Source organism: Aythya marila (genome assembly GCF_965140915.1).
Source record: "Aythya marila genome assembly, chromosome: 1".
In the NCBI taxonomy this organism is placed as follows: Eukaryota; Metazoa; Chordata; class Aves; order Anseriformes; family Anatidae; genus Aythya; species Aythya marila.
In genome coordinates this window covers 175083802-175109183 of record NC_139042.1, presented here as the reverse complement: position 1 = coordinate 175109183, position 25382 = coordinate 175083802, and the positions used below count along the sequence as shown (strand labels likewise).

Genomic DNA, 25382 nt, shown 5'->3' with positions numbered 1-25382 from the left:
TGTGGGACATATATTCATCGGGGGAGCTGTGTGGCTACAGTGATGGCAACTGGTATTTAAAACCCAGTACTAGTAAATCACAGTGGATAAAACAAATGTGATGTATTAGGGCAGCTGAGGAGTGACACTTGACCACTGTATTGTTGTTCTGACACTGAAGGTAGTAATGCAGTTTTGTGCCTTAAAGCAGACCTGCTCTGCTAAGCAGACCGACACAATTCCCATTTGGCAGGGAACCAATAAAAACAAGACAATTTTTCAAAAACTATTTTCTACAGTAAATGTGTACAACCCCAGACTAAGTGCTGGCACAGGTGTGGCCAGCAAATCCAGCTTTTAGTGGAGTTACCTGAAGCCCACGGAGGGCTTGCCTCTCAATTACAAAATCCAGCAGCAGTTCAAATGCAATCAAATGGGATTGCAGCTGTGCCTGAGGTAGACTGGCATCATCCACCACTCATTTGTGATTTCTCTTATAAAAAGAGACCAAGAGCCGTAAGTGGAAATTGGCACCTCCTTGGGAGGTACCAGAGAAGTTCCTCTGAGTGCCTGACCCCAAGAGCAGATTTTCAAGAGCTGCATTCAGACCCACATGCAGAATCTCCAACAGGTGGGTGAGAAAAGCCCCTCCTGTTCCTCAGCATGCTCCATGGTACAGCAGGAGCCCTACAGCAGCAGCATGGCCTATGGTCGCCTGAGTCTGGTGCTCTGCTAACCAAGGGAGCAATGAGTCTCAGCCCCTTCCCCCTTTTCCTGTTGCATTCTATAATACACGAGCATTGAGAAGTTGCCTGAACAAACAGTGAGGTGCCCAGCCTAAGTATCTGTGTTGTTTAGAGCCTCTGAAGAGCTGGGTTTTACTGCAGTTGAGAATTTGAGGTACCTAAACTCTGCCAAGCCCTAGGATCCCAACAAACATCCTTCACAACACTCACATCACAGGAAATACCCGATATCCCAAAACCATGCCACAAACCCACCCACCAGGTCTTATCTTTGAAGTCAAAGTGGTATGTTCCTGGGTTTGGCAGTGAGATGCCATCAGTATCTGTTACATCACTATAATACCAAGCCAGATGCGTTCTGTGCCATGCACGCCTGCAATGTGCCTTTCATGAAGTACTTCTAACACCCACTGGGGATTTTATGTGGAATTGGTGTTCTCTTTGTTCTTTTAGAAATAGTGTTTATCTGAAGAAAACATATGCATATTACTCAGTCCTTCACGCAACAAGACTGGCGCTGTAAGTCTCTCAGATTCCCTGTGTTCACAGGGAGTGCTATTCCTCATTTACCAGGATTTTGTGGGATGGACTGAAGGGAAACTTCCTTAAATGGCTTAAAAAGAGGAATCAAGGTCCTATATGTTACGGGCTAAATCCACTTCAACTAACTGAACCAGACTCTTACATACAATTCAAAATTCACGGGTATATTTCTTGGGTTTCAAGGTCAGCTTGATAAGCATTTACAAGTAAAGAATAGTTTATCTGGCATATAGAAACTTTATTCTAGCTGCGGAATAAGAATTCTATGAGGAGGTGTTAGAGATCTGGAAGGCCATAAAGTGGTGTAAGTTTTAGTAACTATGGTGAAACCAGAACTTGCTCAATTGAAAACACATATGACGTTCCAACTGTGAAACCAATTCTGCATGAGCCGCGCTTGATCTTTGCCTCAGTGAGATGTTCTTCACATGCGATCTGCTTAGCACATCACCTTGGAGCTGTGACAGTACTTCCCAGCCAGTGCTTGCAACATCATCAGCTGAAAGAATTTCACAGGGAGCGCTCTGGATCCTGTCTCCCCTGTCCATAAGGCAGTCACTTCTAACACTGACACTCGATTGACTCTTGGGAAGAGAATACGAGCAGCTGTGAAGACTCCATTCCCCTGAAAGGTGAGATGGGAAAACCTGAAATTTCCCCCGCCACACACCAATTTCCCCCACTATGGGGAGCACAGCTACCTCCACTTGATCATTTGATGTCAATTTGGAAATATCACTAGTCAGTGCCATTCATAAGACTCTCACCCACTAACACTTGTCGTGAACTACTCAAACAGGGCAGGACACTATGATTTCCACAGGAGAACTGGAAGGCAGATTCATCCCCATGAGTAGGCAATTGGTCCATCCATTCCTAAAGGTTTCAGGTGGAGCGTGTGTGAGTTTCTAGGATTTCTATTGCAAGAGAGGAATAAACTTCTGGCATTACTGAATGGCCTATCCCATGGCATACTAAATGGGTCCAAGTGCCCTCCGAGGGCAAGTATCTAGGCAGCTTATGTTAATGAGCATTTGGAAGTAGAGGGTGAGATGACTTCTAATTTTTTTGGAGTTTTGTTTTTTCTTTAACCAGGACTGCATAGCTGAGCACTTGGAGGGCACGCCATGCCCAAAAGTGGGATACAAAACTCACCTGATCATACACGTGGTTTAATGATACAAGCTTTGTCATGGCAGTCTTAAGGTTTTTAGCTGTAAATGTAACTAAACTTCACCTCTCAGATACTCCAACGTAACAACAGAACTCCTAGATCACCCTCCCCAGGTAAAACATTAAATATCAATTGTATGTTTTTGTGTTTTTTTCTGGAAGATACACATTACAGTTCTAAACCTTTGGAGCTCAAAGGCAAGAATAATTACAGACGTTCATGGTGTGCATGATGAGAAAAGCCAGCCTAGATTATCATAATCATCTCCTTTGGCTATAAAATGTATCAATCTGACAGAAATGAAATAGTCCTTATAAAGTCAAAACGTTCTCCAAAATGTTCTGCCTGTAGGATATAATACCTTTAGTTTTTATTCTCGACAAATACATTCATAAACGTATGATTAAAAAAAAAAAAATCTGCCCTCATTTTGAGCTATAAAGCCTTGCAAGTGAACAAAAATCAATCCTTCAATTCATAGGGTGATTACCTTAATGTGGATGAAGCAAACAAATCATTTCAAGTAAAGCAGTTTTAATGATATTTTTTCAGGCTTCTTGTATTACACAGAATGCTGTCCTGTCTTTGATACATATGTATGCTTATGTGTACTTGTTGGCACCAGTTTAAAGAGGAGTAAGTCAGGAATGAGATTACTACAGCATGCCATCTCTTTAGGTACTTCACTGAGGGAGGCTCTAGTGGCAGTTTTTCCAGTTATAGCACTGCTGCTTAGTCCGTTTGGGCTGTAATTCTGCATATTGCCATCGCAGTTTTGAAATACAGAACAGATTACAAGAGATTGCACTTACAGTCTGACAAAAGCCACTGAAATTGAATTGAAAATGCTGTAAGTTTCATCCATGGGATAAAATAAAGGAGTTAGTGAATTGCTTTTCCCAGTATGCATTCAAATCAAATCATTTTAAACACGGTCCATTTATTGTGTGGGTTGGTTGGTTGTCTTTTAGTATTGCATACTTTACTATGGCTACCAGCTGATGTGTGCCTGTGCTAGTTGGAACTAGCTGGATACTGATATAGGTGAGGACAGATGGAGGAAACATACTAAAAATTACATACTAGACATTTGTCTGATATGAACCTATTGTGTCATTTAATCAATTTCAAAAAGAACCCAAAGCAACTTACTATCTTCAGGGAACCAGAATTATTCTTATGCACAAACAAAATTACTTGATCTGAATGCAGTGAGAGATAGAAGAGATCATCTATCAGTGTGTTTTAATGAATATCTATATACAGTGCAGATGTATAAATCAGAGCCAAACTTCAGCGTCATGCTCTTCACTTCGTCTTATTTGCCATCAGTTCCTATTCCACTTTTAAGGTCAGTAAAAGACTGGAAAAGACACAAGAAAAGGTTGAGTATTGAAAAGTATTTCTTAAATCATTAGTTGTTTGTCATTTTAATGGTGTTAGACTTTAGCAAACTTATGAGGCATAAACTAGTTAGCTTTACAGTGTCCAAATATTGTTAGTCTTAGAAGACCTCTTATTTGAAGCCTGTATTCTCCACTCGATTTACAAACTGCCCCTATATTTTAAGCTGATGATGTAACTGCCTTATTTGCAGTGTCTTGGTCAGGATACAAATACAGTGGGCTCTGCGATGAATTTGCTCTTGGAGGTGGTTGCGTACTAGCCAGTCTTTCAGAATTCCCTGGAGACTTCTCCTTCCACCTTGGACTTGCCTGCTCCTGAGACACTTCCCACACAGAGGGGCATGGGGAGGCAAAATTCATGGTGGATTGTGAGAGGTAGTTCTCCTGAAGACCTTCTTGGAGGCACCTGTTTGAAAGCACTTCTTTTTCTTTGGAGTTTCGCCACTTCATCCTTCGATTCTGAAACCAAATTTTCACCTGTTGGCAAGTTAATGAGAGTTTATTAGCATTCTTTTCATTAAACAACATTGCCCTTATAAGTTTTTTTCCTTCCATCCCCTTAGTTTCATGTTACCTCCCTATTTAATGTTATAGTACATCCAGTCAAGCTGACTGACTGACATTAATTGAGGATTTTTCCCATTCTTATTTATTACAGCTTGGCCAAATACTCTCTGTGAATTTCCTCACCTCAAGCAGGTGATTATTTAGCTTGTACTGAAAAGATGACAGCTCAGTGCTAGGGACACTGCAATTTCTTATAGCACCATCTTTCTAGACTCATAAGGATTCTCAAAGTAAATTAGCATTGTCATTAACAACTAAGTGATAGTACTGGCAAGGTGAAACTTCCTTTTCAAAAGAGACCCCAAGAGCTAAGACTGTCCCATTCACAACCATAGCTTGGTCATATAGCTTCAAAATGTGTGTTATATGACACAGAAGTTAGGATTAAAGACATTTTGTCTGTCTAACTACAGTTTTCCAGGAGTTACCTAGAATCATGTGCTTTCGAGACAGAATTTCAAAAACTTTGATTCACAAAGCTTGGGCATTCAAAATGCACTCGTGAAATACTGGGAAGAGTTTAGGAAAATACACACCTGGGAACTGTTACATTAAGAGAAGAACTGGGTGTGTGCAGGGGGGACCAAGCAGATTATTCAGGTTATATTCTTTCTTAAATATTTGCATGAACTTTCTTCTAGGATACAGAAGGAAATATACTTCCAAAGGTCTGAGAATCATCACCTTAGCTGGCAAGTATTGTTACTCCAGCACAACCAGTCAGAACCAGAAGAACTAACATTCATGGGAACTACTCTTCCTTTTATGAGAAAAAAGACATGGGTATCATCTGGTCTATTATTATCATAAAATTATTTTCCTGTAATGATAGCTGTTATCTGTGTCTAACTCCATTATTTTTTATTCCCCATTGCTCTTTTGAATATCAAGAACATGGAAGAAAAGATCAACAAAAATAGTTGTAATATTAGGAATTTGATTATGTTCTAAGAAATTTCTAGGCAGCTCACTGGTGAGTGCAATTGCACATTTTCATCAAAATGAAATTGTTTATCCTGCAGAGATTGCAGCTTCATTCATGCTCTGCTTCTTTTTTGTTCATAGTTGGTGTGCTTGAGATGGAGTCGGTCATTCAGGTTGCAAGGAACCACAAGATCTAACCTACCACGCAAAGTAAAGCCAACTGCAAAGTTAGATTAAATTGTTCGGGGCCTTGTCAAGTTCTGAAAACCTCCATGATAAAAATGATGAGAGCCATCACCATTCCCAGGCTTTTCTGCTCACCAGACAGCTTCTGCCATATGTATCTTATGCACTTTCACTACTGCTGGATGCAAAGAAATAAAATTGTACTGTCACTCTCACTCTCTTTCAGGTGTACTCTGGAGACCTGTGTCTACTCTATTATCTTCAGAATCCCACCTGCCAGTGGCTACAATGCTGATTTTCTGCTCTAAAACCCTCACAAACATCATTCTCCAGTTTCTTTCAGGTTTTGTGCTCTTCATGCCAGGCACATTTTTTTTTATTATTTTTTTAAAATGTTCAGGTAAACTCTGAAGTCCTACAGTAGGATATGCAGAGTCATGTGTGAAAACAAAACAAAACATGAAATGTGAATTAGTAAGTAAAACTGGACCCTTTTGTAAGTCCACTATGCAGAGTTTTTCTTCTAGAGTTTCTCTGAACTCTGAAGAGTTCTTTCCTTGTGCAGCTAAGTTTGTTCTGCAGGGTGGTTTCCCCTGTCTCTTGGGACAGAATGGTTTCTGAGCAAGTGCTGTTGATTGCATTGTTACTAGCTGTATATCTGTGGGTGTAAAGAGTGCTCAGAGGAATACAGGAAGGCTCCATGCTGTGTTTTTTTTTATCAGGCAGCAAGATGCAGCACAGTTCCTTACACCAAAGCTGCATCAAACAGCAAAATTTCTCTCATTTCTCTCAAAACATTTCTCTCATTTGTGTGAAAACAGAGCGATCAACTTTTGATTGTACTCCTTCAGGAAAAAAAACAGGAACTTGGTCAAGCATTCTTTGGTTAAAAGTGCCATTGATTTACAGAGGTCTTTGCTCTGGGAAGGAGCTCAGGGCTGGCCCTATGCTGTTCAATTTTCCTCTTTCAAAGCCATTTTAAAGATTTTTCTTCAAAGGACAAAAAGTTATGGGTGTTCTGTCATTCCTTACCTGAGACTCCTTTAGACCCAGGTTAATGGCCAGTTTCTTCCTGTCTGTTTTACTGATATACTTCTGCTTCTGAAACATTTTCTCCAAAGCTTTCCTCTGGTCTTCAGAAAAGACAGCTCTTCGTAATATACCTCTCCGGGCTTTGGAGTTAGACTCCTGGGTCAGAAGAGGCAGGACACTTTCCTCTCCTAGTGGAAATAGATGTGAATTTCACACAGTATCTAACACAGATTAGAAAAATATTAAGTGCTGTTCATTATAATGCTAGCAGACTACTGTGCCACTTTTGATTTGTTGGTGTTATAAGTGTGTCGTAATGCTTCAGTCGTGTTCATTAAGGGTGAAATTCTTACTTGGATCTAGAGGTGTTGTCAGTGGTCAAAAGTCTCCCTTTGACATGGTCAAAAGTAAATCAGATGAGTTCATACAGGAATATTAACACAGGGCCCGTGCACAGTAGCAAGTACAGTCAGAGAAACTTCTCCACTTTCCTTTGCACGTTATCATTACTGAGTAACCTGCAGTAAGTTTTCCTAGGAGTTTATTTTCTCCTTATGTGAGATGCAGAACCAGATAAAAAGTGGTCTGTATTACTGACTCAAAGAAACTAAATAGGCTTTCTTAAGTTTTGTTTACCAATGAAAGGCTTTCAGAGTGAAGTATTTCTCAGAAAATCTATGGCCATTCACTTGCTTTTCTAGAAATCACAGCAATTTCTTTACTACAGATCTGGGGAGTACTTGGACTTATTCCTGTCAGCCTGGTTGCTAATCCTTTGACATCCCATAGGATAAATCTTCATGCCCAGTAAAGCCCAAAGCCCTTGTGCTTTGCCATACTCCCTCTCCTATAGAGGGATGTGGAGTAATGGGAGAGGTCCTGGTGAGGCTCGGTATGCCTCCAGCAGTCCCAGCTTCCCCAAATGCCCCCAAACCCAGGGAGCAGTACCAGAGGCTAGCTGAACAGGGCCAAGCATCAGACGTGATAATTGCACGGGACACTTACAAGCAGTCCAGGAAAGAGTTGCCCTTTGATTCAGAAACCCATGCTGTGGCTGTAAAGTCAAGGACACCTACGATCTTTCTGTGAGAGGGCAGACATAAAGGTGGCTTTGGTTTATATTACGTGCAATTTGGACTCTAAAGGTACAAGCTGTCCTGTTGATGACACCTCCCCACATACACACCAAGATTGCTGTCCCAGTTTAAGGTTACAGCAGCTGCAAAGGGGTGTTGCAGTTCAATTTCTGACAAGGATTTCCATGTCAAAAGCCAATTGCAAAATTCTCATCTAAAGTATATTTTCTAAAACATTGTAACCTTCTTTCACGAAAAAATTCTATTTTAGTCAACTGTACAGGCAGTGGGGCAGAACTGAATACATTTGCTCAATAAATATAGTGCTCTTGAAAATACTGATCAAATCCAGATGCAGCTTTCACAAGCTGTTCCTTGGGGCTAAGCCACCTTTCAACTTGGGTTTATTATACATAAATACACACGGGCATGTGTATCTTTAAACACTCTCGGAGAAACAAACACATGTACACCGAGAGTATTGTACAACTGTGTATGGATGACAGTGAGGAATTAGAGTGTCTATGTTTGTCTTGTAAAGTTGACTAGGTACTTTTGTGGTGTGTGTTTGACTGGTTTGATATTACGTTACACACATTACCCCTGTATCTTGCCTCCCACTGTGGCCAGCAGAGGAAGAATATTAGAAGCTAAGCAAATATACAATGTTCTTTCCCCAAAATACATTGCCACTGTCAAGCACTACTGTTTAGGCACCACTGCATTTAGTATTTTCTACTAGACATGCCTCGCTTGAATTCTTCTACATCTTAAAACCCCATCTTTATATTTGTCCCCTATTTTGAGCTGTGTCAAAGTAATTATTTTGATTTAAAATGTTACAGTATAAAGAATGGATACAAATGTATTTCAATTTTCAAAATGATATTTGGGATCTGATACAAAAATCATACCCTACTGGTTACTGTCCTGATATTTATCACCCAGTGACACAGTCAGACTCCCTGCAAACCAAAATAAACTATCTGCAGCACAAACATCAAAATGTCACAGTGGAGGTTTCTGTAAAGGGCAAGCTGGATTCGTATTTCCCCGAGGAGCGTATAGCCCCGCGTGCCCCTCCACCAAGATCTGATCCTGCTCACGAAGCTGGGGGCAAACACAAGCCCTTCTTCCTCAGTCGTGATTTCTGTCCTTCTTGCTGGAGTTTGCAGAATTCAGGTACCTTTTTTCAGAGAGCCTCCCAGTAGTTTCTGATGAATCATCAGCAATTCCCGAGTCTACTGGGAGGTACAGTCTGATGGTGGAGGAGCTGCTACTTTCTCTCATCCTTACCACGAGATGAGAGACACCAGTGAGGGAAGAAGCTTAACAGGGCTGGTCCGTGACTCCCAGGCGGAGTTCCACAATGGAGTTGTCAGCCAGGGACCCAGGATGCCAGATTATGTGACCCCTTAAAATTTGTCTTGCCTGGCTGGTTGTTAACAGTCAATCAGCAAAGAAGCAACCTCCTGCCAGAGCACTGAGGCGCCAATTAATTCCTATAGAGGCAGTATGTAGGGTACAGCTTAACACCTGCATTAGGCTAATGTAACAGTGAGGAGTGATTCGGCAGATTCCATGTAGACTAAAGCACAGTATGCGACTGATTTTAAAAGCCCATCTGAACAAAATTAAATCATGAGCACAACACTCATAAGCAGCAGTAAACAACCACTGGGTCATCACTGGGTCAAAAATGGTGATCCCCACTCGTGTTTGGGATAATGAATACTCATCTTCAATTGTCTAGCCTAGATGATTTTGTAAGATTGCCCCATGTTCCAAAATGCGTTCTGACTCTGCTCTCAAAAATTACAGTTCAGTTGGTGGGTTAAAAGATTTTTAGTATGTGGGGATAGGCAGTTGTTCACTCATTGCAATAATTCTCTAGAACGAAGCAAGTCAGTTTGCAACCTGTTGTACTGAACACACATCAAAAGGTTTAGTGCTCTTTTGACATAAATGCAAATCTGTTACCAACTATTTCCTATGTTGCTGGTTTGATTTTTGTTTTTGTTTTGTGTGTGTGTGTTTTTAAATCTCTCCTTTGTGTCCTAATATATAGTGATAAATGTCCCCTTAATCTGTGGAACAATCTTCATTTGCCTTCATGGCAGAGACCACCTTGAAGGAGCAAGTAAAAGCTTTAGTCATGGTTTCCATTTTTTCATTTGAACTCAATACATTCTAGTTAAATGGACAATTAATAGGTCACTTCCAAAATAGTAGTGTATCACTCCTGGTTAATAAACAATCCCCACAGTTGATAATGGCCCTATGTATTCAGCAAGTCCCTGTATACACTCAGCTCATCCACTAAATCCCTTTTCAGGTAGACAGGGTTATATGGGAAGATGAGCTAGAATGAGTCTATAAAAGTCAGTTTCATTCACTGCTTTATTTTTCAGTCAAGTGCTTTAAATGGTGTCCAGAAAATCTCTTGGAATGTGAGACAGGAGAAAAGACTGGCACATAGAGTATTGCTTTATGGCCATACAAAAGGGCAACTGACCCTTGCCCAGGCCTTTTCAATGTGAAATGGTTCCTAAAGTTCATCTGCACAGTGAAAAATTGTGGTGAGGTCGCGTGTGGATGAGTAAAGTGAAAGTGGTGATTGGTCATGGTGCTGTCAGCCATTGTGGGAGAGCCGGGGCCATGTAAAACGCTCTGTGGGAAAGTGTCAGCCCCCTAAAGAGGTGCTCAGAAACTTGCAGCTCATTAAACTGCCAGCATTTGCTGCCTCACTTGTCAAGAATCATTCAACTTAGCAACTGCCCTTCTGAAACGTTCATAAAACACATGCACGTAGCCAGGAAGGGTTTGAATGCAACTGTGATAAAAAAGTATATACTAGAGCACTCATGAACTCTAATTTCCATTTGGATTTGACAAAGGATTTGTGCTTTTTCTCCATTTTGAAGGCTGAGGAAATGCCTCTTCTGTTTGTGCTCCTGAGCATAAACATGTAAAATCAGAATATATATTCTTACACCATGGCATGCAGACTTCACAGTCAAGGTTAAATTTAGATTTGGATTAAATGGAAAGGCATTCCAGGTCTCAATCCTGGGTGTAAAGTGCATACTGTCCAAAATTCTCTTCAAAATGTGTCTTCATATTTTTACATTATAATTTTTAAAAGAAAAAAAAAATTAAACATGCATGCATTTGAATGCTACAACAAGAATGACTGTTTTATATAAATAATGCTAGAGCTTCCCGAATCATAATTTATCCCTAACAGACATCAAAATGCAGCATCCATTTAATGATCTTTCAGCTCTTTTCTTTTCTTATTTGCAAACGTTATTGACACAGATTTTTAAAAGAGTTACTGATTTTTAAAGAATCTTTTCTACCAAACTGAAAACAAGGAGATTTCCTAGGTTAGCGCTGTCTGGGGGTCTCAATGCCATTAGAAATCTCTCACAATTGCTCAGTGTACTTAAGTTTGATAAATCTTTGGAAACCTTCTGAATAGGATTGCTGTGATTTTACTAAGGAATTAGCTGCTGCCATTGCATCACCAATTAGTTTTCCAGAACACATTAAATCCTGCTGCTTTGGTTTACAGAATAACTCAAGCATTACTGATGAAGCATAAAAACTTACTTGGAAAAGCAGTGGGGGATGCAGGGTGCTGACAGGACCCACCGCAGCATGCTGAGTAGAATGGCGGGGCTCGGAGAAAAAAGTGTTTGGAAAGAGCTGCAGAGAAAGCATAGATCTAATTGATTATCCATTGAGCTTAGGTGATATTCATAACAACAGTCCTCCAAAAAGTCAGTGTGTAAAGTCCTGCCCCACAAGCTCTTTTTCCTTTTTGGGATGGTGATATTTTTAAGGCAAACAATGATAAGCCAAGTAATTGCTCTTTAATTTTAACAAGGCTAGTTTATATGTATCATTTAAATATAATATGGAAAACACAATTTATTTATTATAAGAATGAAACTGAAGATGTGAGATTTACTTCTGTAATTGCTATAATTATGTGTTTTTTTCTAAATATTAGGATTGAACATGTTGTTTAAATAATGCATTGTCAAATTAATTAGTATGATATATTTGAGAAAGTTACTTCAAATAACTCTAGTTGGCATAATACCTGAAAAAAAAAAAATCTAAAAATGAATCCTGACTGTTCTGCTTGTACTCAAGTGCTGTTATTAGTACTCAAAGCAATAATGACTTCCATAACTGAGGAACCTTTATGAATAAAATATTTAAAATGCAATGACACGATCCAGGCACTGACTACAGAACATGATTCTGCTATCCCGATGTTGAATTCAACCTTACTGGGAAAGTGCTCTAAATTTAAATAAACCACTTGCTGAAGGAGGCGCTGCTTAATACAATAAAATTGCTAAATGACCCCATAAAATTAGGTAATATCTGGTAACATTTCTATAGATTTTTTGAACCAATAAATCCGAAGTCTCTCTATGTTAAAAAAGTTATCATAAATCTTTAAAAATTCTTCCTTATCAAATAATTCCTTACATTTTTTTCTATAAGGCTCGTGGGTTTTTTCATTAATCTTAATTATTTTTTCATTTCTCTCATATTAGTCAACTATGAAACGTGGATTTTTTTTTCTCTTGAAAATAGATACATCATGCCTGCTAGAATTGTACGCGATCAGCATCTGTCACTTCCCTGTCTTGGTTTAGGCTGAAAATAAACAGCTCTACACTCTGCACTGCAGTTTGTCTAAGTCTCCATAATTAATCAGATTAATTACAACAAATCAATAATCGGGAAGAAACATAAATAAATGTATATAAGCAGAGTTAATTTTCAAAGTTTTTTTCCAACTGAAATTAAAAAGAAAGATGACACAAAATTAGGCTCCTGAATACATACTAGGGCATCTTAGTAAGTTTCCTGATGTTCAGATCTGCTGCCTTCCAAAGCAATAAGATATTGCTGTAGAAGCCTAAATCTGAATATTTTGAAAATATTCACCTCTTTTTATCTGAATTCATACACGATAGGTGAAAATGTCTTTAAATTTACAGGTGTTTTATTACTGCAGCTTATCATCAACACTTTGCTGATTGTAATGAAATATAAATATACTCCAAGAGGAACTAATTGCCTATATTTGAGTGCATGCTTGCAAAACATTTATGAAAAGGAATGATTTATGCCAGACATTAGTATTCTAAAGCTTCTCTTTCACACAAGACCAGCAAATACGGCACTGTGTTCTAAGGAACATTAAGGAGTCAAGAAAGTGCAGCTAAATTTTATCTGTCTTATGTATCCATGAGGCTTCAATGCAGCTGGAGCAGTACGGAAGTTGGAAAGGGTTTGACTGTAACTGAAGAAGCACAGAGATGGAGAAGGAAAAGACCTACCAGATAATCCCCACCATCCTCCTGAACACGAGAGCTTGTTCTTCAAAACACTTTTTATCTGCTGCTAATGTTTTATCTACTACACTTTGGAAACTCCCAAAGGAGGCTTTTCCTCCCTTTCTTGGCAGCCACATTCTTTGTGCCATTATCAAGCTTCCCTTACAGTAAGGTAGAATTCTTTCTGAAATTTCACTTCTAAAAATAAAACCTACCATACAAAAAGTACCAAACTCAATTTCTTTGCTTTCCTTACACATGTATCAAATATTCCTTGACTGCTGTAATGCCCTATTCCCCTTAACCATAGATTGAGCATCTTATTCATGGAATATGATTTTTGTTATGTTGGCCTGTCCCTGATTTTCCCTCTTATGGTTTCTCAATTCTCTCCAGTTCCATGTTCTTTTTTGATAATATGGTACTCATCGTGATGTGAGATACATCCAGGAGATATCTGGATAAATCAGAATTGAATAAGCTATTGCTTCAGAGAGATAGCATACTCCTGCAAATAAAGATATTTATATAAATACCCTTATCTGAGATATATATAATATCTGAGAAATAGGAAAGGATAGGTTTTCTCCATTCATTAAATTTCTTGACAAATAAGCACAAAGGCCAAGAAATGGATCAGTGTCAAAACTTAAAACACACATTTTGCTTAAGAAAACCTCAAACTAGCCACACACTTCCATGAATATTGTTGACAATGATTTACTGCACTAGCACAGCACAATGATGCAAACAGGAGAGATCTCCAAGATCTACTCAAGTCAATGGAAATCATCCTTCTTGGCCATTTTGCTTAATTCACTCAACTGTTTTTTTTTTTTTCTGCCTGCATGGCACATACCCCTCCAAGGGAGAACATTTGTTTAAGTGATAAGATGCAGATACCTTATATGAAGGTACCTCTGAACCAAGTGGTTCCTGAGACTGTTTCTCAAGATAGATTTATTCTAGATCCTATGGAATAGCCAATAGCACTATGTCTCTCTAAACCATACAACCCATCGTGCATGTCTAGTTTATAAACTTCTTTAATATGCTCCAACTACACTGATGAGTGAGTGAACTCTAGGTCGGGTCTATCAACCCATATCTCCAGATCATGTCTACCGAGGCAGCTGCACTCAAAGCAAAGCGTAGGAGTTAGGCAGAGTTGCATCAGTAAAGAAACTGCACAACACAGGGATACTCAACTCCACCGTGGAAGCCCTGTGTAGAGAAAAATGTTAATGCTTCACCCTAGCACATAGGGAAAGTATTGTCTATGTTTCCACCTTCTGGTCACATATATCATGGCCACTCTACCACTATTTGTTGTTTGAGCAATCTAAAGCAAACACTGTTTGCTGTTCACAGAAGGCTGAAAATTGGGGATACGTCAGAATATTAGTTCTGAATTTATTGACCAGAATGAAGTGTACAGTGACAAAAAAGTAGCTTTCACTTCAAGCCGTGTGGACTAAACATGGGCTAAATCCTAATAACTATAGATACCTAAGATACCTAATTCTTCTTCTTGGCATTCCCATTTCATAAAAACAGACACTGTAGAGAACTAAGCATTTCACAAGAGTGAGACTTTACAGGTTTAGCTTCACAGATGCATGAAAATGAAACATCAGAGTATGGCATAAATGCCTTTTGGCACTCCAAAAATTGTACTATATGCTTTAAAAGAAAATTTATTGCATCATAAATTAAAAAGGATGAAATACCTAAAATGAAATCAGTAATTTCTTTTTCTATTTTCACACAAGATAAGTTCTTTTGACACTGTTGCTGCATGCAAAATTTTGGTAATAATGCTCATTTACATTCAGCTGTGTGAATTCAAAGCCTTTTCCCAACAGACAATAAAATGATACTAAACATGCAAATGAAACTCGAGATCATCCGGTGCTAAAACTCAGAGATTAGTTCAGACAGTGACATTTTAAAACATACTGCCCACTCTGAAGATATTCTAAATTGAAAAACCTTGCCATCCAAAAGCCGTGCCAGTAATGGGCTTGGAGGTTTTCCTTCTAACTACCCAGCATTTTGACAGGAAGGTTCCCAAGTCTAATCCAGTTGAAATGGATATGTAATTTTAAAATAGCATATTATTAAAGACATTGTTTGCTTTTCCTAATCCTACCATTGTGAAATGACTTGGGAAATAGCGTAGGCCAGTAGCCAGGAGGCAAATGACAAATGGTTATTGAGGAAAAGCAAACCTACAGTAAACCTCAGGTATTACCTACACAGGTCTCCTTCACTGCACATATTGCTTGTTGTAGTGTGCTTTTTATAGCTCACTGATAAAAATGTTGTATAGTCTTGTGACAAGAGCAGAAACACCTCTGAAGAGTTACTCAGAGAAGCAGAAAGCCAGCTAACATGCAACAGCAAGCACGGGAATAAAGACAGAGTTCAAGCTGTGTGAACACAGCCTTTGCGTTCTCCTAAGCATATTGCTAAGCCCTCATGAACTGCTCTCCCCATTGATGCCCAGGCTCCAGCCCTGGCAGGAAAATAAAAAATATCATTAAAATTATCTCATTTCATCTGAGAAACCTGGATGAAGCAGGTACAAGTCAACTGCAATTTCCCACATACATCCATTCTTGGCAATGACTAAAGCAGGCTCCAGCACAGCTGCAGGAAAGCTGCATGTCTTGAGGAGCTCCCTGCAACCACTCCAGCAGCAGCTGTGCCAGGCTGGTGGTCCAGCTGAGCCACACGGCACCATCTCTGCTTCTGAACCACAAGCCATGGGCCTCAGGGTGAACCACAGCTCAGACTCCTGCAGTTACTGTGTTCAGCAAGGTGCTTCAGCAGCAGTTGTGCACCCCCAAGCATTTCCCAGCTGGTGGGGAGCCCCTGGCCAAGAGAAGGAAGCAACAACTGCTGCCATCTCCCACCAAAAGCGGTCACCACCACAAGGATGTGGCAAAACTGACTGCGAGAACTTGTGGTACAGCATCCCTCAGAGCTGGCTTTCCTGCACTCCTAACATCACTATTTGTTTGCATTCATTCTTGTAAAACAGCAGCATGAATGCTCTGGTCCAGCCCAAAGGGCACACCAGAGTGACATACACAGACCAGTTTTAAAACCACAGCAAACTTTCACAGAAATGGTTTTGTAGTTCCAAAAATATATTCTGAAATCCTGTACAAGCAGCCAATGCAAGAAGCAGGCTTGCATTTTTATAATGGGTCTCAACTGGGCTTTCAAAAATTATCAGAGTAGTTACTCCAGAAAAGCTATGTCATCAAAAAGGGCTTCAAATATGCTAACAGCATGATTATCTACATCTACAGCAACGTTGTGGATGCTGGAGCCCACCGAAGATTCGCTCAGATCACATGAATCACTGTTGGTTTTCAGAGGCACTATCTGCACGCCCTTTTATCAGGGCATGCCTTGCTGTACGTGTATGCTTGGTTTGTTTCTCTGCCTGAGGAAACTTGGGTGCCTCAGGCTGGCGACAATGCATGGTCACACTCTGGTGTGCACTTCAGCATTGCGACAATCCAAAGCAGCATCCAAACCCCACACCACTTGCCAAAGACTACATGGCTCTCCTGTGTCAGCAAGAAAGGCTGCTTCCATCTCCACCACACCTTGTACCTATTGAGAAGGATGGGGACCTGGAAAGCTGTGGGTTTATCAGCTTTGCCTCCTACTCTGTCCTTCTGCTTCAAGACACCCATGTGCTAGCATGTCCCCAGCACTTTTTGCTTAACAGTTCTTGTAAAAAAAAAAAATCTTTTCTCACTCTCAGTTAAATATTTTAAGGGCATTACTGTCACTTCTCTGTCAAAAAGTTTGGCGTGCTGTCTAAGCTCCTTGTCTCCTGAATAGACTCCTGAATAGTCAATGAGAAGAGATAATCAGCTCTATATAATGACTCATCACCTTAAAATAGCTGCCTAAGAAGGTAAGTTGTGTCATCCTCTGGAGGTGTCTCTGTATTGACTATGGATTAGACAAGGTATTCAGACAACTAGATTAGACAAGACACCTATTTTTTTTAAGCAGCTGAAGTAAGATGGTATTCTCATTATCCTTCATGGGTAACGTCAAAAGAACACAAATTCTCTGCATAGCCATAAAGAGGCAGGAAAAACGATAATTTTCAGTCATAAAGACACTAAAATTATTTTATTTGCTTTAGTTCAGAAACTACGGTTGCAACCCTACTTCCAAATCTCGCCATTGGCCAAAATGCACCATTTCTTCCAGCAGTATGCACTGAGTAGCTACAAATTCCTACCTGAACCAGTCTTTACTTGCTGCATTATTGCCAGTTCCAAGCAGCCCAAAGTCTCCAGATTGGCTAGATGTTGATAGAATGAAAAAATAACAAGTGGTGAATTCTGCATTTTTTTTAACACATGAGGCTTTTTAGTCCTTTTACATTTGTACAAGGAAATATTTCTTCAAGTTGAAATCCAAGATATTCATATAGTCACAAGATTCCAGAAGCAGGGACTTTAGCAAAGGCCACCAAATTGTCCAAGATCCACGTGGATGAGATAAACTCATCAGCAGACATACAAAATACCTTAACAGAATTACGGGCTATATAACTTCAGAAAAAGGCAGCCTCCCACAGGAAATTTTTGTGAGCTTTTCAGCACAAAGCAAAGGCCACTTGTTCTCCAACATGATGACTTACCTCAGTGAAACACAGACTAGGTTACTGAAAATATTTACGTGCCTAACTTTATAAGGTTTTGGGTCTACAGATCTGATATTTGAAAGAGCCTCCTATTGCTTTATGTACCTGAACTTGCTTTTACTTTATAAAGATTACATTCTGAATTCTGTTGGGTTATGACTGACACAAAAGTATCACTTAGAAAAAATAGAGTAGGGATTGGTTTGCACAGCTGAATTAAGCAAGATTTTCTGTCGAAGACCTTTGCTGGGCAATGGAGGCTGGGAATTTGCCTTCCAAAATGATGGGAAACTTACAAATGCAAAATAGCATAGCACAATGAAGCCTGAAATCTGCACTCATGCAGAGAACTTGCCTGATGAGATTAATCTTTATCACTTCCATCTGCTTTCTATAAGCATGGAGAATATGCTATGAGATTTCAGAAGACTTCATGCTGCAGCATAAAGTGCATTTTACAGAAAGAAGTTTGCTAACTGTAGGCATGATTAATTTCACAGTTTCCCCTCAGTAAATTGCTTTTCTACAGACCTCCACCATTGCTCTTCCTACTGCTGTTCTGAGATCTTTTGGCAGTGCTTAAACCTCACTAAGGACCAAATTCTGGAGCCTCTTCCTTTCTCAGAGGCAGCACACCCTGTGCCACCAGAGGAGATGGCACTGCCCAGTGCTGACACTGCTGGCCTGGAAGCAGGAAAAGATGCTACATTGGGAGAAATCAGTTTATGATTTCTGATACAGAAACTTCTCTGTCTCCAATCTCCAGTCCTGTTGGAGACTTGATTGTTAAAACAATGAAGGAATCTCAATGCTCCTGGCAGTCTGGACATAAAAGAACATGCCAAATAGATCTCTCCACCCCACAGGAACCCCAACAAAAAAGAAATCTTGAGACCTGTTAGTCAACAACTTGTTGACTAAGTGAAGATGGCAAGTTCCAGCAGCTAGTGCAAACTTCGAAGAAGCAGAGTTCTGCCTTTACTTTTAGTGAAAGTTACAGCATTATGTGCTGCTCAAGGACACAGTCTGACAGCTGGAGGGCTTTACATCAGTAATTAATAAGCATTTTTTTCACTGGGGACATCCAACATAAAGGAAAAAATCACTTAATTTCAGTAATTTAATTATCTCCTGGTTGTCACAGGAGATTCTACTAAAAGCTGGAAGTAAAGTATGTTGGTTAAAACAAGCATTGCAGGAAACAATTACTGTCATCACACCGAGGGAGAAAATTGACTCTGGTCTAAAGAGTCAGCCAGGAGAGGAAGACTTGATTTCACTTCCCTGCAATGCTCTCAGTTTTCTGTTTTACCTTAGGCAAGCTGTTTCCTTTTGCTCCAGCTCCTCCTCTAAGCAGCAGAGGTCTCTCCTATCTCACCAGCATGTTGCGATGCTAAATGCATTAAAATGTAAAGTACTGAGAAGTTAGAGAAACAGAAGCCATATCCATATCATAGAATGGATCTTTATTACTATACCTCCAGTTTACGTTTATATTTGCTCCAATTCCTTTCTTTTGTGTTATATGTAACATACCATATTCTATTCTGTATTCTGACGCTTTAGGAAAAAAATCCTGTAAGATGAATTTTTCAGCAAGTTTTGCAATGGAAGTATCTCACTGCTATGTTTGTTTTATTTGTTTCATTGTGCTTTTCAGTTTCTTTTCTCTGCTAATCTATCAAAACACCAACATTAAAGCAGAAAGATGGATTCTTGCCATGTATGTACTAGTAAGAATATTCAAGATATAAAGCAATTACTGTTATTTTCCCTCCAGGGCAAATTACTTGAGAAGAGCAGAGACTTTCAGAAAATAATTTCAGGTAGCAAGGTAACTGGGTACTTCCCACTGAGGTCACTGTGACCTGGTGCCAACCAGTACTTGGGGAAACTGAGTCATGAGGGAAGATGTGGAATGGACCTCTTTGAAGTCTGTGCTATGGCAGGCCGCATCTCATCGTCCTCCAGGTAATTTTCCTATGTCAGAAAATGCTGGAGAAAACTGTCAAGTCTTTTAATTTATTCAGATGGTGATGACAGCATTGGAGTACAAGGAGAAGGACCAAATCTGAGATCAGCAAGCAGAAAATGAGGACCTCTTCCCTACCTAGAGTCCATTAGTTTGCTCAGAAGCTTTATTTTAGGCGTCCCTCACCCTTTCACTGTCAGAGTAAGTATAAACTGCATAGCTGTAACACATTGCACTGGGAAGTGTTGCTTTACAACAGTGCAATTTTTAAATGTTTCTTCCCAGGAAGAACACGCTCCAGGTGTCCAGAGCTTAAAAAGCAGAACCAGATTCTGGTTTGGTTTATATAGGCATGGCTGCAAGTCCGCAGTGCAGAAGGCAGAAGCACAAAGCAGAGGGACAAGACAGAAGCTCAAAGCAGAGACACAATTTCACCTCTATTTTATCAAAGAAAAAGATCCTGAAAGGGAAGAAGCAGGCCCACAGCACATGGGTTAGGAGAAATTCAGTTCAGCTGGATGGAAACAGGGTGCTTAACATATCTGCTAAAGCTGGTGGGCCCAGTTCATCCTTCCATCACCAACACTGGGGCTTCAGAGCAAGGTGCAATAAAGCCTGCAGGAATTTGAACGTGGCATAAGCCAACACACCATTGCAGAAGACACGCAGAAGACACGCGAGTTTTACATCTAACAACACTTCCTTCTGCTTTTGATTTCTAAATTCTGGATGCTTGTTCATGTGGTTGTACTTTTAAGTCAAAACAACATAAATTTTAAAAACCTATAATTTGATTACATTTCACCTGTAAATATCATTACAATGCTGGAAAGTGATTTTAATATTGACAAAGAACATAAAGATATTTCTTTTCAAGATTTCCTTCACTCATTAGAAGATGTATCTTATGGTGTAATACTTTGTGTGTATTTGTTCAGTTTTTCCTTTAGGATACTTTTGGAGGAGTACTCCAAATACATAACCAGATAAACACTTGGATGATAAAACTAAAACAGTTTAAACCTATAAATAATACATATGGAAAATTGCTGATAAAACTCTGGGGCTAAAGAGTTACAAAGGGAAAGGCTGGCATGACCAGACATCACAGATCGAGCCCCACCCCAGCCTGTCTCTGCTTCAGACATGGACTAGAGTTTTCCAGCTGACAGAAAAAATACCAATTTTTCATTCTTTAGCATTTTTACAGAGTGTTGAAAGGCATTTGAAAATGGAGTGCTTTGTTCATGTCTTTCCTTGATAAGTGCTGTGGATACATGTTGGTTTTGGAACTGTGAAACGGCTCCGTTTATTCAGTTCGGTCCCTGTTGTGATTTCATGTGTTTTGCTTTCTGAAGACTTTTGTGGCCTCACCAATATTTTGGAATACATGAGCAATACAGATTACTTATCCTGCTAGTTGTGATGCTTTTCTGTTTTCTTTTCTGCAGGTATTTTTTTTTTTTCTTTTAAAAACTTTGTATTATGCACAGCTAGTTTGCTGGAGCATTTTTAGTCCCTACACAATATGTAAAGACTTACTAGTTCAGAAAGATTAAAAACACATTTACTTTACTATGTTCTGAAGTCTTACTAAAGACTCGGACCATGATTTTCCAAAAAAATCACGTAGTTTAGGGAGTCTAAACAGGGATGCATTTATTCCTCAGAAAAAACTACAAATATCAGTGCATATTCACAAAAATCCATCAATTTGAAAATTTTGCCTGGTACAAATTCCTTACTTAAAACGCCTAATCTGACAAAGTCATTTGCCCTATCATAGCGTAATCAGGAACTGCAGCCTGACCATGCCTTACTCAGAAATGCCAGCGTCCAGCATGTGAACAGTTCCCCTAGAGTATGCCTACACTAAAGAGACTCCTTAGAAAGCACAAAATCTGGCTCAGCAGAATAGTTCTGATCTAACTTGTAAGAGTTCAGAATCCTAAGAGCACTCATCACTTTCAGACACGTAAGTCAGATCAGCATCTATATATTCCTGCTATATATACATCTTTGTTGTGCGTCTTCTGCATTAACAGGAGACTTTTTCTGAGTGCATAATGCATGAGGAAACCTATGCCCAAATGGAAACCACTGCCCAAATGTTAGGGCCTGGTGCTTGAGCCCAGAGTTCCCTCTGAACTCCCTGGGAGTTGTGGGATCACAAGAAATGTAGGATCAGACCCCACCCAGATCACTAGGAAGACCTGACCTTGCAATGCTTTGCTAAATTCATGGGTACCACTATAGGCTGATGAAAGAAAAGTAATTCTGAAAGCAAATGCTTGAAAAACTCTGCACTCAGTCACTCCTGTAATACTTGGAAAAAGTTTACCTGTAGTGATGAGTGCTGGGAAATCTGCCGTATCCCTTTTTATGCGTGCTTTGTGCATAGAAAAGCAGCATTTTCTCTAGAACTTAAAAAAAAAAAAAAAAAAAAAAAAATAGATATATGCACCTAATTCCAGAAAGATTACATTTATCCTGGATCCTGACCTGGTCTACACTTGGCTAATATAATCATGTACTTAAATAACTGAAGTGCTTAAGATACACTTACATCAGTGAGGTCTGGAACATTTAGAAATGTTAACGTACGTTGATTTGAGTCTCTCCTGCCTTACCTTAAAATACATTATGACAAATACCCCAAAAAATGCTTGGGATTTTGCAGAACAGTTTGTAGGATTTAATTAAAGTAAAATTACACTTGGAAAAAAAATAATAATTGTGGTTCTAAAATGAGCCTTTTGGTTTCACATCTTAAAGCCTTAGCTCAATAACTATGCTTCTGTTTGCCTTATTTTCATTTTAAGAACCTTTAAAACTGAATGATCATATAGGAAAATTCTGAAAACACTACAGAAGGCTGATATATGATAACAGAAAGACAAAATACACATGGTGAGTCTACTGCTGAATTTTATGAATTAAAAGTTAATTCAACTTCAGATAGTTCTGTGACTGACAGAAACGCTCGTTCCTAAAAATGCTTCAAAACACTGTTTTTATTCAAACTAAACATATGTAGGACGTTAAGAGATAAAATAGTTTTGTAAAAAATGTTTCGAAGCGACTAGCTGGGCTGACAGGAGGCCTGCCCGGTGGCGGAGCGCGGTCCCCAGGCGCCAAGCCGTGGGCAGAGCGGGCTGACAGAGAATGGGCGAAACCGGCAGGAGTGGCAAATCCTGCATGTGGGTCCGACACCTCATAAAAAGCACTGTCTTTTATTTTTACACCGAGTCGAATCGCTAATTACAGGTCGTTTACGTAGCTGTAAAGGCATTTTTTTGAGATTTTTTTTGGTTTCGGGAGGGGGGTTGATTGGTTGGGGTTTGGGGGAGGTTGGTTATTTTCGGGGGGCAGAGTGCATACTGCCCCTTCTGGTTTTGTCAAAACTTATAGAAAATTGCCTGCTTCTCTTGATTTAATTTCCAATTTCCGAGGAAAACCTCGCGCCCCCTCCCCTGCTCCCCCCGAGCCGGGGCTGAGGGGCGCGCTGAGGAGCGCTCGGCTCCGCTGCCCCTGCAGCCTCTCAGACCGCGTCTGCTCGCGGGCGGGCTCCCGAATCGCCTCAGCCCCCCAGGCAGCCACCAGACCTGCAAGAACCGCGATGAGCAGCGATTCAAAGCGCTCCTCAGCAGCCCAGCGCCCTGCCTCGCTTACTACGCCCGCAGGTGCGCGGGCCCGCCAAGTTTAAAGCCGCCGTCGGCGGAGGCAGCCCCGTGGCGAGGCGAGAGCCGCCGCCGGGCTGCGGGCAGCGCTCCCCGCTCCCCCCCCGAGAGGTTTTCGGCCGCGGAGCCGCCCCCGGGGCTCTCCCCGCAGCTCCCCGGGGCCCCGCGGGCAGGGGCCGGCGCTCACCTGTGGCCGCCGGCGGGAAGACGCCGCCTCTGTCCGCCGCCGGAGCCCGCGCTGGCAGGCGGCCGCCGTCTGCCGCCGAGGGGTTAAGCACTTGAAAAGCCCACCGTGTCGGGAAGGGACCCCCCGAGGGGCTGATTTGTTCCGCCGCGGGGCACAGCTTGAGGGGGACGGGGCTGGCGGGGAGGGGACGGAGCTGGGCAGGGCTCTGCGGCGCCCCGGCCCGCAGCAAGTTCTCGATGAGGAAACTTTTGCCCAGGTTGCCGAAGCCCGGCGCCGCCGGCAGGTTGAGGAGAGCCGAGGAGCCCACCAGGTCCCAGTACAGGGCGCTGGGCAGCATAGCGAGGGCTGCCCGCCCCAGCCCAGCCCAGCCCGGCCGCCGCGGCCCCACACCGGGCCGGGACGGGGCTGCGGGCTGAGGGGAGCGGAGCGCCGGCTGGAGGCACGCCGCGCCTCTCCGCCGGGCTGGAAGGTGTGTCCAAGCGCATTCATTATGTCAGCCGGGCTGGGGAGTGAGTGATGGACGCGGCCAACAATGCCGCCTCGCCCCGCAGCCCCCCGGGGACGGGGGCTGGGCGGGGAGCGGAGCGCTGGCTGCCCCCTGCTACCCGCCCGCCGCCATGTCGGGAGCCCGGGGGCGCCCCTCAGGGTGCCCCGACATGGCGGCGGGCCCGCGCCTCAGGGCCGGGCGGGCTACACCTGCGCCGAGGGGAGGGGAGGGAAGGGGAGCGGGGCCCCGGCCTCCGGCGGGGGAAGGTGGCCGCGGTGCTGACCGGCGAGGTCACGCCGACCTAATGATCTCATGAGGTAATAGGAAGATAGTCATTAGCTCACTCCCTCTGGGCATTTTTACTTGCCTTTTTTTTTTTTTTAACCCCCCCCCCCTCCTTTCCCCCTCCCAGCCCCCACTGGATTTTTAACGTTTGTCTCAATAAATCTGATTAAGATCAGTGTGGTGCTGTTAATCATGTTTTCGAGAAGATGTGGGGCGATGCTTTCTGTAGGCATAAACATTCCTTGGCAGCGGTGGCTATGTTTCTATTCGTGTATATTCTTTTTATTTATTTTCTTAAAAACCACATAACACGGCAGAAATGCATCATTTTCCCGTTAAAATACCCAGAAAGCTAAAACTGGATGCTCTTCCCAAGCACCTGGAAGTGTCTCCTTGTTCTGCAGAGAAATCCTTTTCTTTCAAGCAGGTGCTGACCAGTCTCAGGAGTATTCCCTGCAAAATCCTCTGGAGCAGGTGTGTCCCTTATTACCGTAGGGATAATCCCTAGCTGTGGCCTTGGACATTGTAGCAAGGTAGTTATAGCTACAAACAGCTGGAGAAGTGGAATCACCCATGTCTTGAGACAGCAGGTTGGATGAATGGTTCAACTTCTTTGGTATTAGGTAATATCTTGGGAGATGTGAGTTAATCACTCAGCCCAAGTTTTCCTTTGCATCCTTGGGGAGCTTGGTCCTGCCAGAGTTTGGGCACTTTCTCCGCTGGCACCACGGTGGTGTGCATCTGTGGTGCACAGGAACCAAAGAAGGTAAGGTTGCTTCACAATGGGGACTCTCATAGTCCAAACTTCTGTCTTCAGCAGTGTCTGTAAGCGTGAGGAAGAATAAGAAAAAAATGAACATCGCCAATAGTTTCCCCCTCGTGTACTCCCATTCTGTAAATGTTCTCAGCTCAATGGATTTCCCAATGTATAAGCAGTTGTATGTACAGATCATCTGAAGATCTTCATCTTTTCAAACTCAAGATATTAACACAAGTATTTTACCTGTCTGCATTTTGTGACTGGGGTTGTCTCTTGCCATAGAAAAGGACAGAATGTAGCCCCGTGGAGCCAAGAGTGTACCAGAAGC

The 25382-nt window shown here is 41.5% G+C and overlaps 1 protein-coding gene across 1 annotated transcript; it reads right to left on the bottom strand.

Annotated features, from left to right (window-relative positions):
• Positions 1-2825: 2825 nt before the first annotated feature.
• DBX2 (developing brain homeobox 2) lies at positions 2826-23902 on the bottom strand. The gene is made up of 4 exons (XM_082751583.1): positions 23523-23902; positions 11249-11344; positions 6558-6745; positions 2826-4325 (listed from the first exon to the last, which is right to left on the bottom strand). Exons 1-4 carry the CDS (start codon positions 23857-23859, stop codon positions 4008-4010), a joined length of 939 nt encoding a protein of 312 aa, XP_082607709.1. The 5' UTR covers positions 23860-23902; the 3' UTR covers positions 2826-4007.
• Between the last annotated feature and the right edge of the window lie 1480 nt (positions 23903-25382).

Coding starts and splice junctions, on each gene's coding strand:
- DBX2 (XM_082751583.1), bottom strand. CDS start 23,859: ATGCTGCCCAGCGCCCTGTACTGGGACCTGGTGGGCTCCTCGGCTCTC. Junction 11,345..23,522: donor CTTCCCGCCGGCGGCCACAG/GTGAGCGCCGGC, acceptor CTTTCTCTGCAG/CTCTTTCCAAACACTTTTTT. Junction 6,746..11,248: donor ATCCCCCACTGCTTTTCCAA/GTAAGTTTTTAT, acceptor TATTTCCACTAG/GAGAGGAAAGTGTCCTGCCT.